Source organism: Bos javanicus, chromosome 21 (genome assembly GCF_032452875.1).
Source record: "Bos javanicus breed banteng chromosome 21, ARS-OSU_banteng_1.0, whole genome shotgun sequence".
Taxonomy (NCBI): Eukaryota; Metazoa; Chordata; class Mammalia; order Artiodactyla; family Bovidae; genus Bos; species Bos javanicus.
In genome coordinates this window covers 69,252,800-69,265,281 of record NC_083888.1, presented here as the reverse complement: position 1 = coordinate 69,265,281, position 12,482 = coordinate 69,252,800, and the positions used below count along the sequence as shown (strand labels likewise).

Below are 12,482 nucleotides of genomic sequence, written 5' to 3'. Positions count from 1 at the left end.
TCCATCAAGGAGATCCAGATGTGTCACCTGGCAAGTTGCTGGGGCACACGCCTGTAGCATCCTGTCCTTTCTCTGGTTGGAGGAGGGTGGGGGCAGGACAGGATCCCAGAACTCAGCCACGGGATGCCATAGAAGGAGCCCAGCCTGGGCATGAACACGGCCAGTGTGCAAGCTCTGGACCTGCCACCCCTGCACTTACCCAGGCTCTGCACACCATTGCTGGGAAGAGGCCATTGTGGGGTGGAGGGGGGAGGCAGGCCAGACTCTGAAGGGCTCAAAAAGTCAAAGCCATATCCTGTCACTCGTGGGGGCCAGACAAGGGCAGGGCTGCCGCCCACACAGGGCCCACCACGCTGTGACCTGGCTGATCCTGTGCCAGCAGGGCCCCGGCTGCCTGGGGCTGGAGATGCAAGCCCAGTGAGAGGGGCTGGCAGGGCACCGCGGGCACCTCCCCTCCCCCAAGCAGGAACCAGAGACGCAGGAGGGCCACAGCAGTTGTTTCCTGGAGGGCCTGGGGCAGCCACATCCCCCATTTCCTGAAAGGGAGACACGAGGCCCCAGAGCCAAAACCAGGTCTCTCAACAAGCCCCCCATCCTTCAGCCTCTTTGCTCGGCACACAGGTGGTGGTGGTGGTTTAGTCGCTAAGTCGTGTCCGACTCTTTGCGACCCCAAGGACTCTCGCCTGCCAGGCTCCTCTGTCCGTGGGATTCTCCAGGCAGGAATACTGGAGTGGGTTGCCATTCCCTTCTCCAGGGGATCTTCCCAACCCGGGAATCAAACCTGGGTCTTCTGCTTGCAGGCAGATTCTTGACTGACTGAGCGATGGGCACCCAGGTGGATGAATTAAAGCTTAGCTGGCAGTCCAAGTCCCTTTAAGGAGTGGGTGTACTTTCTCGCTCATGCTTTCCTTAAGCCTGTGCAGCAGAGTATCTTGCCTGAGAACTGGCCTTTCGTTAGGAGCTAATGATCACACAGCACAATGTCTTACTCATGGAAATGCTTTTCTGAGGCTCTATGTTAATGCTTATTGAGTCTTGCCTGGGGACCTATTTCTCAAGACTTGTATCCCTGATTACACAGCAACGGGATAGATCTCACCCAGAGACGTGCCCAGAACTCCCCGGCTAACCTCGTATGAAGTTATCTCAGGACGTGTGCCTTGGGAAAGGGTCTGGTGGAGCTCTTACAACCTTGAGCCATGCTTCTTGCCTGTTCTCAGCAGCCAGTTGCGAAGTATTTAAGACTGAACTAGGCCGGTACTCTCCTACCCTCTCCTGATGTCTGTCAGAAGCTCTTTCTGTCACTTTCACTTCAATAAAACTCTACACAAAGCTCTAGTGACTGAGACTGTCTCTGGTCCCAGAGTTGAATCTTCCCCTTCGGAGACCGCAAAGGAGCCCGGCGGCACTGTTCAGCACGCACGCTAAGCAGCCACAGGTCACCTTTCAACCCAGCCACAAAACGACCAGCCATTCTCCTCCTTCACAAGGCCCAGCCTCTAGTCGTGGCCTCAGCTGGACTCAGACACAGAGACTTCCCAACATGCTGTCCACTCACCCCCTCCCTCAGCAAGCCTCCAGGGCATGGTCACTCCCCCCAGTCCAAGCCATATCTGTGCCCTTCTCTCCCACCCCCAACAGTGGTCCAAGGCCGAGCATGCCCACCACGCTCACACCCGCCCCCCCTCCCCGAGGGCCCATATGTGGTGCACCCGTGGGTTCCTGCACCCCAGCCCCAGCTTTGATGCTGTTGAGGGCAGGCCCCCTCCCCTCCAGCCCTCAGGGTTCGTGCAGGTCTGGAGGGGGAGTGATCCTCTCCTTGAAACCATCATGCCCCTCCCCTCGCACCTGCCTGCTACCGGGGGCATTTAGAGCTGAACCTCCTCCCCGAGGACAGCAGCCGGCAGACACAGCAGGCCCCAGCCGTGGGGGCACCCCGTGGTCCAGCATGCAGTGCAGCCGCAGCCCCTGGACACCACTCCCATGGAGGCCAGTGAGAGGTGGAGTTAATAAGGGGCTTCTGCCAGCTTCACAGCCACGGCCAGAGAGAGCCCCTGACAGACCCCCAGGGCCAGACACCCAGAGGGCCAGCAACAGCCCAGGCCCGCCCCCCACCCACTGCCCCCACGGGCCTTTCTCCAGCTGAGAACACAGCTCCAGTGCGGGTGGACACAAGACAGCTCGAATCTGCCCTCATTTCCAGAAGAGAAGGGACCCAGTGCAGGCCACCTTCGGCACCATGAGGATCACTAACAGAGACAGACTCTGTGTGTCCAGCCCAGGAATGACCATGGGGATCTGTGGGCAGGGTTCCCCAAGGGGCTCTGTGGCCGACCCACCCCCCCGGCCCCAGCTCGCCCGCGGCCAGCCCTCAGGGTTTTGGCCAAGCCAGGAACCACAGTGGAACTCGGTGGGGCCACAGAGATTGACAACTTTACAAAAACCCCTGAGCAGAGCGGCCCCAGGGAAGCCAGGGGGTCTCACTCTGAGGGTTCCCTGTCAGCGCACACGGGGTCAGATCAGCCAGGAGCCTGAAGGCACTGGAGAAGAGCCACCTGGGCTGACGGTGAAGGGACCTCCCAGGCGGGCACGGAGCCAGGCCCAGCCCAGGCAAGGGGCCAGGTCCCCAAGGCCTGGAGTGCAGGGAGTCCAGGGAATTGGGGGTTGAGGTGGAGAGCCTCGGGAGGGGCAGGGAGCATGTGACCTCATGGGAACAAAGCAGATCAGGAGACAGCAGACACTCAAATCCCAGACCAGGGGCCTGAGGCGGGCAGGTGCTTGTGGGGTGGGGGGCAAGTGTCTTCAGGAAGACAGACTTGCAGCTCCTGGGGGCTCCCTGGGGACCCTAGGTGGGTTCCTGTGCTCCCAGCACGGGGCCAGCCCACTGTGACTATGCAGACTTCCATCTCTGGAGCCAGGCTGCCCTGGGCACCGTCTCCTCAGGTGAATCTGGTGTCTAGTGTCCAAGTCAGGGGACAGCAGGACTTGGGTGGACTTGGGATGGGAGTCAGGGCCAGCAAGGAGGTAGGGTGTGTTTTTGTGGAAAAGAAGCAGCAGAATGGAAGCCATGCTGCTGGGACTTGGATCTCTGGGGCCAGCGCACCCCGGTCACCGTGTCCTGGGGGAGTGTCTCCCTTGCAGCACTGCCTGGGCCTCAGGCAGTTCCCTGAGTCCGTGCAGCCCCACCGTGCCCTGAGCAAGGCAGGGTCCTGGTCCAACGGGGTCCCGCCCTTGGATCTGCCGGAGCCCCTGGAGATGAGCCTGCTGAGGCCTGAGGGGAGGACAGGAGCTGGCTGGGCGGGAGGAAAGGTGGGCAGAGCTGACGGGGCAGGGTCTGTGCAGTGAGGGCAGGGGAGGCCCCCGGGACTGGCCTCCCCAGGGTTCATGTCTTGGGGGCAGCCAGGACTGTGTCCCTCAGCAATGCTTTTGACTCCTGGGGCCAGCGCGCCCCGGTCACCGTCTCCTCAGGTGAGACGGCTCTCTGCCCGCTCCGTCCTGGGCCGGGGAAGACGTCTCCAGGGGCCCCTTGGTGTGGGGCAGACCCTCCGTGGTCCCTGGGGGATCTGCGTCTGAGGCCGTTTGCCTCTCTGCCCTGTTGAGGTGGCGCCTCTGCCTGTGGCACGCGGCCAGGCAGAGTGGGCTCTGTGCCTGGGGGCCTGGCTTTGTGTGGGGGCAGAGGCCATGAAGCCCTGGGTTTTTGCACAGCCCCTAGCGGGGCCCACGGCACTGTGACTATGTCGATGCCTGGGGCCCAGGACTCCTCGTCACCGTCTCCTCAGGTGAGTCCTCAACAGCCCTCTCTCCTCACTCTCTCTCAGGCTTTTGGTGCACTTTGGGGAAAATCGAGGGTGTCGGTCTAGAGGGCCTGGGGCGGCTGGGATCTGAGACACGGAGGACCCAGGGGCCCAGGCTTACAGCACCGAGGAGCAGAGGCTCCAGGCACCCTCTCCTCCTGGGCTCTGTAGCCAGGGCTTTCTCTGGGGGCCTCAGCCACCCTTGGGCTCTGGACTCCCAAGGTCCCAGCTGTGCTGGCCTCATGAGGCCACAGGTGAGGTGGTCCGGAGGCCTCAGCCGGCCACGAGCTCTTGCCTGGGGTCCCAGCATCATTGTCACCGTGTAACAACTGGCTCAAGCACTGGGGTCGGGAAGCCTGGGCACTATCTGCTCAGCTGAGCCCTCACCACCCCACTTCACTGCACCCGGGGAGACCCAGGGTGTCAGAGATCCAGGGGCATTCTGGAGGTCAAGAAAGGGAGCTGGGGAGAGAGTTCTGGTAAACAGGCAGAGCCAGACCTCCTCGCCCCAAGGACACCGCGATGTGGGTACGAGGTGGCTCCTTTGGCGGGTCTGGCTGCCTGACTTGAGCAGGACCAGGGGCTTCCGTCGCTTTCTGGGGCAGGCGGCTGCTCGAGGCTGGACTTAGGAGTCTGTGGTTCACGGTCAGCCGGCCCAGGCAGGCAGTGGTCTGCCTCTGGGGACCAGAATGGGACATAGTGTCTCTGGCAGAGTCAGGGTCACACACAAGTGACTTTGACCGACGGCTTCCCTGTGGCGCCTGGAGATGGCGTGGGGGCCCGGGCGCCTCGAGCCTTGCCAGGCTCCCGAGGTTTTTGTTGGGCGAGGCTGGAGATATCACCACTGTGATTACTATAGTATATATGTTTGCGGCCGAGGGATCGAGGTCACCGTCTCCTCAGGTAAGAGCGGCCCATCCAGGGCCTTTGCTTTATCTCATTTCGTGGGCTTTTTCTGAGCATCACTGTCTGGTCCTCTGATGTGTCCTTGTCCCCTCCTCCCCGGGGGGACTCGGCAGACTGGCCAGGAGGGGACCAGCTGCCCTATGCATTTCAGAGTCTCTATTTTCTGATGCCTTTAAAAAATCAGAATCTCATTGGCATTCAGAGGGGGCTTGGGCGGGAAGGGCCACCAGTGGGGGAGGCCCAGGCCCCCCTTGGCAGCAGGGCAGCTTGGGATGCGGTGGAAGGCAACTTGCCACGGTCCTAGCATCTGTGGAAGAGCATGTCTGGATAATTAGGGCCTCAGGAACGCTGCCCGTGGCGGGCGCAGAGAACGCCCCCCTCGGGTGAGGTGTGTTCTGCACTAGACTGTGTTTAAAATTCTTTATTGGGTAGGAAGAGAATTGTCTAGGTGAGGACGGACATGCAGTGTCCCGATCGTGGCGAGAGAGGGGAGCCCGGGGAGGTGACGGGCCCTGGGCTTTGTGAGGCCACTCTAAGAGAGAAAGGCCGTTCGCCAGAGGAGGTGTGCTTGCGAACACCAAGACAGGGCATCTCTGAAGCGATTCCTGATAGTCTGGAAAATTGAAACTTTAAAAAGAAATGTTTAAAGTATTTTAAATTTTTATCATTTAATTAACAACCACAAATCATGGCTTTGGAGAGTTGAGACGGGTACAAGTTTGGCCGAAAAGTACTAACTAGGTTCCATCGGCCCTCGGCCCCAATTCAGGGCTGTTTTGAGAATAATAAATTCAGCTTATTTTTTTAATGTAATTGGTGGTGCCGAGTTAGTCAAGATGGCCACGGGCAGGACTGACCACCTGCAGCAGATGGCAGGAAGCTGAGAGTCTGTTTTTGGAAGCAAGAAAACACAGTTGGTAAATTTATAGCTTCTGGTTCCCAAAAGGTGGTTTGCGGCTGGTTTTGCCCAGCCCCACAGAACCGAAAGTGTTCCCCTGAGCGGAGCAACACCTGGCTAATTTGCATTTCTAAAACAAGGCGCAGATGCTGACCGAAACTGGAAGGTTCCTCTTTTAACTATTTGAATTTACTTCAGCTTTAGCTTATCGACTGCTCACTTATATTCATTTTCAAAGTCGATGTTTAAGAAATTAATTTGTCTCAGGTGCATTTTATCAATGCAATCGTATGCTCTTTAATGAGTTACTCCTTCAAGGTAGTTAAGCTGAGACCGTGCGCACGCCGTGTGCACTGAGTGTGCTCACAATCGTAGCTGGCCGGCTCCCTCCCGGCGATGAAGCAGCTTTCTCAGTGCGGCTCCCTCACTGCAGAATGTTCAGGGCCGCCTTTCAGGTACCCATCTCAGGACAGACTTGGGTGAAACGGGGGCATTCGTCGTGAGTTACTCTGCTACACTACTAGCTGGGGGATTGAGAGGATGCCTGGTGGGGTGGGAGTCAGCGGGGCCTGGGACCGCCCGCAGCTGGGGACGTGCGGGCCTGGCCTCTGCCGCCAGGCCAGTGGGCAGGTCACGAGTTAGCACAGTGAAGGGATTCGGAGGAATCCACCCAGGTCAGAGAGCCCACAGGACATGCCAGGGACTAGGCGCCGAGCTGTGAGGGGCAGGAGCCGGTGCAGCCAGACTCGCTGCCCCGGGACGTTTGTATGAGTTGTTTTTGTTTCTACTTGAAAGGGAATCTGTCTTTACCTACTGCCTGCGATGCCGGGGTGCTTCACACCCACAGGGACCACTTCCTGCGTCCACACTTAGGTGTTCAATGCAGCTTTGGGGTTCAGATGGTCTCTGTTTGCTAGAGAGTATCCTCTTTCTCAGCAGAACTTTGTGATAAAGACAGAATTGGGAGCAGGTTCAGATAAGATGCATTTCCCGTGGTTTTTAATGAGGACATTGGCCAGAGAGCAGTTAGTCACCAGGACTCTTTTAGACTCGGGGCAGGATCTTAGGCCCACGGCACGTGCCCAGGAGGCCAGGCCCCAGGGACGTATGCCCAGGCTCTCCTCTCCCAGAGAAGCAGCGCTGCCTGCTCAGCAGAGACAGGGCCTCTGTCTGAGGGTGGCAAGCGTGTCTCAGCCTGTGAGATGCAGTAGGGAAGCTAAAGTCGTCACGATGCTTTTCACCCAGAGTGGAGGGTGGTGGTGACTGACGGCTGGGAGAAGGCCGGCTGGGCCTGGTGTGGGGATGGAGGCATCGGGCACCCAGGAGAAGCAGGAAGAGGCTGGAAGGGGTGAGCCCAGCTGGGCAGCGTCCGCAGACCAGGGGCTTTAGCCGAGGCCACGGGTCCGGGATCTGACCCTTTCTCGTCAGGACCACTGGGCTTTCACGTCTTTGAGGGCAGCCCGGGCCACCGACAGCAGGTGAGCTGGTCTGGGCTGAACTTAGCTGAGCCAGGTTGGGCTGGGCTGAGCTGCACTGAGCTGCGCTGGGCTGAGCTGGGTTGAGCTGGGCTGAGCAGAGCTGGGCAGAGTGGGTGAGCTGGGCTGAGCTGAGCTAAGCTGAACTGGAGTGGGTGAGCTGGGCTGGGCTGGGCTGGGTTGAGCTGGGCTGGGCTGAGCTGCACTGAGCTGGGCTAAGCTGGGTTGGGCTGGGCTGAGTGGGGCTGGGCGGAGTGGGTGAGCTGGGCTGAGCTGGATTAGGCTGAGTTGAGCTGAGCTGGGCAGAGTGGGTGAGCTGGGCTGAGCTGGGTTAGGCTGAGTTGAGCTGGGCTCAGCTGGGCTGAGCTGGGTGGAGTGGGTGAGCTGGGCTGAACTGGGTTAGGCTGAGTTGAGCTAGGCTCAGCTGGGCTGCGCTGAGCTGCACTGAGCTGAGCTGGGCTGGGCTGGGCTGGGCTGAGCGGAGCTGGGAGGAGTGGGTGAGCTGAGCTAAGCTGGGTTAGGCTGAGTTGAGCTGGGCTTAGCTGGGCTGGGCTGAGCGGAGCTGGGAGGAGTGGGTGAGCTGAGCTAAGCTGGGTTAGGCTGAGTTGAGCTGGACTCAGCTGGGCTGCGCTTAGCTGGGCTGGGCTGAGCAGGGCTGAGCAGAGCTGGGCGGAGTGGGTGAGCTGGGCTGAGCTGGGTTAGGCTGGGCTGAGCTGGGTTAGGCTGCGATGAGCTGGGCTGAACGGAGCTGGGAGGAGTGGGTGAGCTGGGCTGAGCTGGGCTGGGCTGAGCTGGGCAGAGTGGGTGAGCTGGACTGAGCTGAGCTGGGCTGGGCTGAGCTGGGCGGAGCAGAGCTGGGCAGAGTGGGTGAGCTGGGCTACACTGGGCTGGGCTGAGCTGAGCTGGGCTGAGCGGAGCTGGGAGGAGTGGGTGAGCTGGGCTAAGCTGGGTTAGGCTGAGTTGAGCTGGACTCAGCTGGGCTGCGCTTAGCTGGGCTGGGCTGAGCAGAGCTGGGCGGAGTGGGTGAGCTGGGCTGAGCTGGGTTAGGCTGAGCTGGGCTGGGCTGAGCGGAGCTGGGCAGAGTGGGTGAGCTGGGTTGGGCTGGGCTGCGCTGAGCTGGGCTGAGCGGAGCTGGGCAGAGTGGGTGAGCTGGGCTGAGCTGGGTTAGGCTGAGCTGAGCGGAGCTGGGCGGAGTGGGTGAGCTGGGTTAGGCTGGGCTGGGCTGGGCTGGGCTGGGCAGAGTGGGTGAGCTGGACTGAGCTGAGCTGGGCTGGGCTGACCTGGGCTGAGCAGAGCTGGGCGGAGTGGGTGAGCTGGGCTGGGTTGGGCTGGGCTGAGCTGAGCTAAGCTGAACTGGGCTGGGTTGAGCTGGGTGGAGTGGGTGAGCTGGGCTGAGCTGGGTTGAGCTGGGCTGAGCTGAATGGAGTGGCTGAGCTGGGTTGAGCTGGGCAGAGTGGGTGAGCTGGGCTGAGCTAGGTGGAGTGGGTGAGCTGAGCTGAGCTGAATGGAGTGGCTGAGCTGAGCTGGGTTGAGCTGGGCAGAGTGGGTGAGCTGGGCTGAGCTGGGTGGAGTGGGTGCGCTTGGCTGAGCTAGGCTGAGCTGGGTTGAGCTGGGCTGAGCTGAATGGAGTAGCTAAGCTGGGCTGAGGGGGGCTGAGCTGGGCCGAGTGTGTGGGCTGGGCTGGGCTGGGCTTAGTTGGGTTGACCTGGGCTGAGCTGAGCTGGGCTTGGTTGAGCTGGGCTGAGCTTGGCTGAGCTTTGCTGGGCTGAGCTGGGCAGAGTGGGTGAGCTGGGCCGGGTTGGGTTGAGCTGGCCTGAGCTGGGTTGAGCTGGCCTGAGCTGGGCTGAGTGGGTGAGCTGGGCTGAGCTGGGCTGGGCTGGGCTGAGCTGGGGTGAGCTGGGGTGAGCTGGGCTGGGCTGAGTTGGTGAGCTGGGCTGGGCTGGGTTGAGCTGGCCTGAGCTGGGTTGAGCTGGCCTGAGCTGGGCAGAGTGGGTGAGCTGGGCTGAACTGAGCTGAGCTGGGTTGAGCAAGGCTGTGTTGAGCTGGGCAGAGTGGGTGAGCTAGGCTGAGCTGGGCTGAGCTGGACTGAGCTCGGCTGAACTGAGCTGAGTTGAGTTGGGCTGAGCTGGCCTGGGCTGGGCTGAGCTGGGCTAAACTGAGCTGAGCTGGGTTGAGCTGGGCTGGGTTGAGCTGGGCAGAGTGGGTGAGCTAGGCTGGGCTGGGCTGTGCTGGCAGAGTGGGTGAGCTGGGCTGAGCTGGGTTGAGCTGAGCTGAGCTGGGCTGAACTGAGCTGCGCTGTGTTGAGCTGCGCAGATTGGGTGAGCTAGGCTGAGCTGGGCTGAACTGAGCTGAGCTGGGCTGTTTAAACTGGGCAGAGTGGGTGAGCTAGGCTGAGCTGGGCTGAGCTGGACTGAGCTGGGCTGAACTGAGCTGAGTTGAGTTGGGCTGAGCTGGGCTGAACTGAGCTGAGCCAGGTTGAGCTGAGCTGGGTTGAGCTGGGCAGGGCTGAGCTGAGCTGGGCAGGGCTGGGCTGTGCTGGCAGAGTGGGTGAGCTGGGCTGGGCTGAACTGAGCTGGGCTGTGTTGAGCTGGGCAGATTGGGTGAGCTAGGCTGAGCTGAGTGGGCTGAGCTGGGCTGTTTAAGCTGGGCAGAGTGGGTGAGCTAGGCTGAGCTGGGCTGAACTGAGCTGAGCTGGGCTGAGCTGGGCGGAGTGGGTGAGCTTGGCTGAGCTGAGCTGGGCAGAACTGGGCTTAGCTGGCTGAGCAGGTGAGCTGGGCTGAGAGGGTTGAGCTGAGCTGGGTTGAGCTGGCCTGGATTGGGCTGATCTGGATTGAACTGGGCTGAACTGAGCTGAGCTGGGCTGAGCTGGTCTGGGCTAGCCTGGGCTTAACTGGGGTAAGCTGGGTTAACCATGGTGGGCTGAGACTGGGTGAACAGAAGGGAACCCACTGAGCTGGCTTGACTTGGGCAAATTGTTGAGATGCTTTGGGTCCATTTAACCTCCACTGAGGCTGGTGGGTCTAGATGGACTGAGCTGACCCCACTGGAGTGTTCTGGTCAACAGTGGGCTGGCCTCAGTGATCTGATTGTGCTGAGGACTGGGGGCCTGAGTGTGTATCAGTCTTATTGATGACCCCAGACCCCCAGGGCAGGCCCCAGGAGGCTAATCGCGGGCAGTGAGGGTGGGCTGGCAGGGCTGAGTGTGCCCTCCGCTCCACTGTCCCAGAGAGAAGGTGGAGCTGCCCACACCCCCGACCAGCAGGATGCCTCTCACCCCCCTCTTCTCCTGTGTCCTCTCTCGGGTCCCCAGAAGGTGAATCACACCCGAGAGTCTTCCCCCTGGTGTCCTGCGTGAGCTCGCCATCCGATGAGAGCACGGTGGCCCTGGGCTGCCTGGCCCGGGACTTCGTGCCCAATTCAGTCAGCTTCTCCTGGAAGTTCAACAACAGCACAGTCAGCAGCGAGAGATTCTGGACCTTCCCCGAAGTCCTGAGGGACGGCTTGTGGTCGGCCTCCTCTCAGGTGGTCCTGCCCTCCTCAAGCGCCTTTCAAGGGCCGGATGACTACCTGGTGTGTGAAGTCCAGCACCCCAAGGGAGGAAAGACCGTCGGCACCGTGAGGGTGGTCGCTACAAGTGAGTCAGGTACGTCCCGTGGTTGGGTGCGGGGGGAGGGTCCAGGCCCCGCTAACCCCTTGTCCTTCTCTGCAGAGGCGGAAGTGCTGTCCCCAGTCGTGAGTGTCTTTGTCCCGCCTCGCAACAGCCTCTCTGGTGACGGCAATAGCAAGTCCAGCCTCATCTGCCAGGCCACGGACTTCAGCCCCAAACAGATCTCCTTGTCCTGGTTTCGTGATGGAAAGCGGATAGTGTCTGGCATTTCTGAAGGCCAGGTGGAGACTGTGCAGTCCTCACCCGTAACTTTCAGGGCCTACAGCATGCTGACCATCACGGAGAGAGACTGGCTCAGCCAGAACGTGTACACCTGCCAGGTAGAACACAACAAGGAAACCTTCCAGAAGAACGTGTCCTCCTCATGTGATGTTGGTGAGTGCAGCCCTGGGGGGCGGGCGCTCACCCTCAGGTCTGCAGACACCGCCCCAGACCTGCCAGCTGCTCCCTGAGCCTTGGCTTCCCAGAGCGGCCAAGGGCAGGAGGGGCTGTGCAGGGCGGCTGGGGGCTGGCGCCCCTCCAACAGGGCCCCAGGTTCACAGGGGACTCAGCCAAGTGGGCCCTGCTCTTTGGGCAGACCTCTCCCTTCACCTGATTTCACTCCAAGCAACTCTCTCCCACCTCCAGCACCACCATCTCCCATTGGGGTCTTCACCATCCCCCCATCCTTCGCCGACATCTTCCTCACAAAGTCAGCCAAGCTGTCCTGTCTGGTCACAAACCTGGCCTCCTATGATGGCCTGAACATCAGCTGGTCCCGTCAGAACGGCAAGGCCCTGGAGACCCACACGTATTTTGAGCGACACCTCAACGACACCTTCAGCGCCCGGGGTGAGGCCTCGGTCTGCTCGGAGGACTGGGAGTCCGGAGAGGAGTTCACGTGCACAGTGGCCCACTCGGACCTGCCCTTCCCAGAAAAGAACACCGTCTCCAAGCCCAAAGGTAGGCCCTGCCCCTGCCCTCCACCCCAGACCCTCCCACGGCTTCTGCGTTCTGAGGACAGCAGGCAGGGCCAGGAGAGGACCCACGCTACCCGATCTCACCACTGTGACCCCCTCCCCCACCCAGACGTCGCCATGAAACCGCCGTCCGTGTACCTGCTGCCTCCAACGCGGGAACAGCTGAGCCTGCGGGAGTCGGCCTCCGTCACCTGCCTGGTGAAGGGCTTCGCGCCCGCGGACGTGTTCGTGCAGTGGCTGCAGAGGGGGGAGCCCGTGACCAAGAGCAAGTACGTGACCAGCAGCCCGGCGCCCGAGCCCCAGGACCCCAGCGTGTACTTTGTGCACAGCATCCTGACGGTGGCCGAGGAGGACTGGAGCAAAGGGGAGACCTACACCTGCGTCGTGGGCCACGAGGCCCTGCCCCACATGGTCACCGAGCGGACCGTGGACAAGTCCACCGGTAAACCCACCCTGTACAACGTGTCCCTGGTCCTGTCTGACACAGCCAGCACCTGCTACTGATGCCTGGTCAGAGCCCCCGGGTGACCGTCGCTGTGTGTGCATGAGTGCAGACTAACCGTGTCGGTGCGCGAGATGCTGCACTCTATAAAAATTAGAAATAAAAAGATCCATTCAAAGCTGCTGGTTGTGAGTGAGCAAAGCTCTCCCTGCTAGGCCCGTGGCTGTCTGCCCTCACCTTGCAGACCACCTCCATCATCCGCACCCCCGCCTCCCCACTCGCTTCCAACCCACGCCCAGGAGCCCCGGTGCTCCTTGTGGGACGCTCACAGCAGGCCGAGC

At 61.1% G+C, this 12,482-nt stretch overlaps 1 gene segment (V, D, J or C); it reads left to right on the top strand.

Moving 5' to 3' along the window:
* Positions 1-3,420: 3,420 nt before the first annotated feature.
* On the top strand, positions 3,421-12,323 carry LOC133234047 (Ig mu chain C region secreted form-like). The segment is given in 6 exon segments: positions 3,421-3,468; positions 3,713-3,779; positions 10,384-10,716; positions 10,783-11,115; positions 11,368-11,682; positions 11,809-12,323. Coding segments are annotated over 6 exon segments (1,491 nt in total).
* Positions 12,324-12,482: the final 159 nt, after the last annotated feature.